Source organism: Chaetura pelagica, unplaced genomic scaffold (assembly GCF_000747805.2).
Source record: "Chaetura pelagica isolate M959 unplaced genomic scaffold, ChaPel_1.0 scaffold358, whole genome shotgun sequence".
Classification (NCBI taxonomy): Eukaryota; Metazoa; Chordata; class Aves; order Apodiformes; family Apodidae; genus Chaetura; species Chaetura pelagica.
Window position 1 is genome coordinate 749,166 of NW_009954233.1, and position 976 is coordinate 750,141.

A 976-nucleotide genomic window follows, 5' to 3' on the forward strand; every position below is an offset into this window, starting at 1 on the left:
GAATTGCCATTTTGCTGGTGTGGTAGCAAAGCAGTAAAGACTTAATGTGAATCATCTGGGCTGGAAGTGCATTGCACTTAACTGATTGTGTTTGGCTGCAGTGGCTGCCCAGGGTTCTTCATTTCCCTCAGCAAACCACTTTCCTTATTCAGTGTCTTCAGTGTCACCAAACAGTGCATCCCACAGACAAAACTAACCATTTTTAAAATACTTTCTTAAATAGATGCCATTAAATAAATAAATAAATAAATAAAATATGCCATAATGAACAGAGTAACATTGATGCATGAGGTGGAAGGTTGTACACTGCTTGACTGGTGCTTTTCCTGGATGTTTCTCTCAATGGAGCAGCAGGAGCAGTTCTCAGATTTTTCCTGTCCTGGTGGTTCCTAGAGAGGTGAGTCAGAATTGAGCTGAGCCCTGTTCAGAGGGGAGAGAAGAGGATTGTTTAAAAGGAGGTTCCAGAGTGGTTCTCATTGCTTAACATTGCACAAGCTGTTAAGGATGAGTGGTGTTTTTCCAATTCTATGTGCTGTCTTGAGGCACAGAGAGAATGAAGGTAGAGTTAAAAAAGCAATTACTGAGATCCTGCTGTGGGCATATCTGGTGCCCAGCTAGGAAACTTCTGCAGCATGAGTTTCTGCATTTACTAGCATCAAAAAACTAACTTGCTCAGAAATATGAATTATTTACACATGCTACTGCAAGTAAGGGGAAGATGAATTTTTTTAAGCCTTGTTTTCCCAAAGGAACTAAACACTTGAGTGTTCCTTTCCCTCCAGACAGAGCTGCCTGTACTCAAAGGCTTAGCAGTGACAAAGCAGCTTGAACAAGGACCCTGCATCAGAGGCAGAGAAAAGACTAATTCTATAATTAAGCAGCAAGTTTCCTCGTTCTTTAAATCTGAATAAGAGAAAATGGAAAGTATCACTAAGAAAGCCTAAAAATTGGCTTTTTTTTTTTTTTTTTTTTTTTT

General features: G+C 39.7%; 1 protein-coding gene across 1 annotated transcript in view; it reads right to left on the reverse strand.

Annotated features, from left to right (window-relative positions):
• Positions 1–389: 389 nt before the first annotated feature.
• Positions 390–976, reverse strand: part of LOC104394080 (interleukin-8-like) — a 2,350-nt gene continuing 1,763 nt past the window's right edge. The window contains exon 4 of the mRNA XM_010003627.1: positions 390–420. Coding sequence (XP_010001929.1) covers positions 390–420 — 31 coding nt within the window. The remainder of the gene's footprint in view (positions 421–976) is intronic.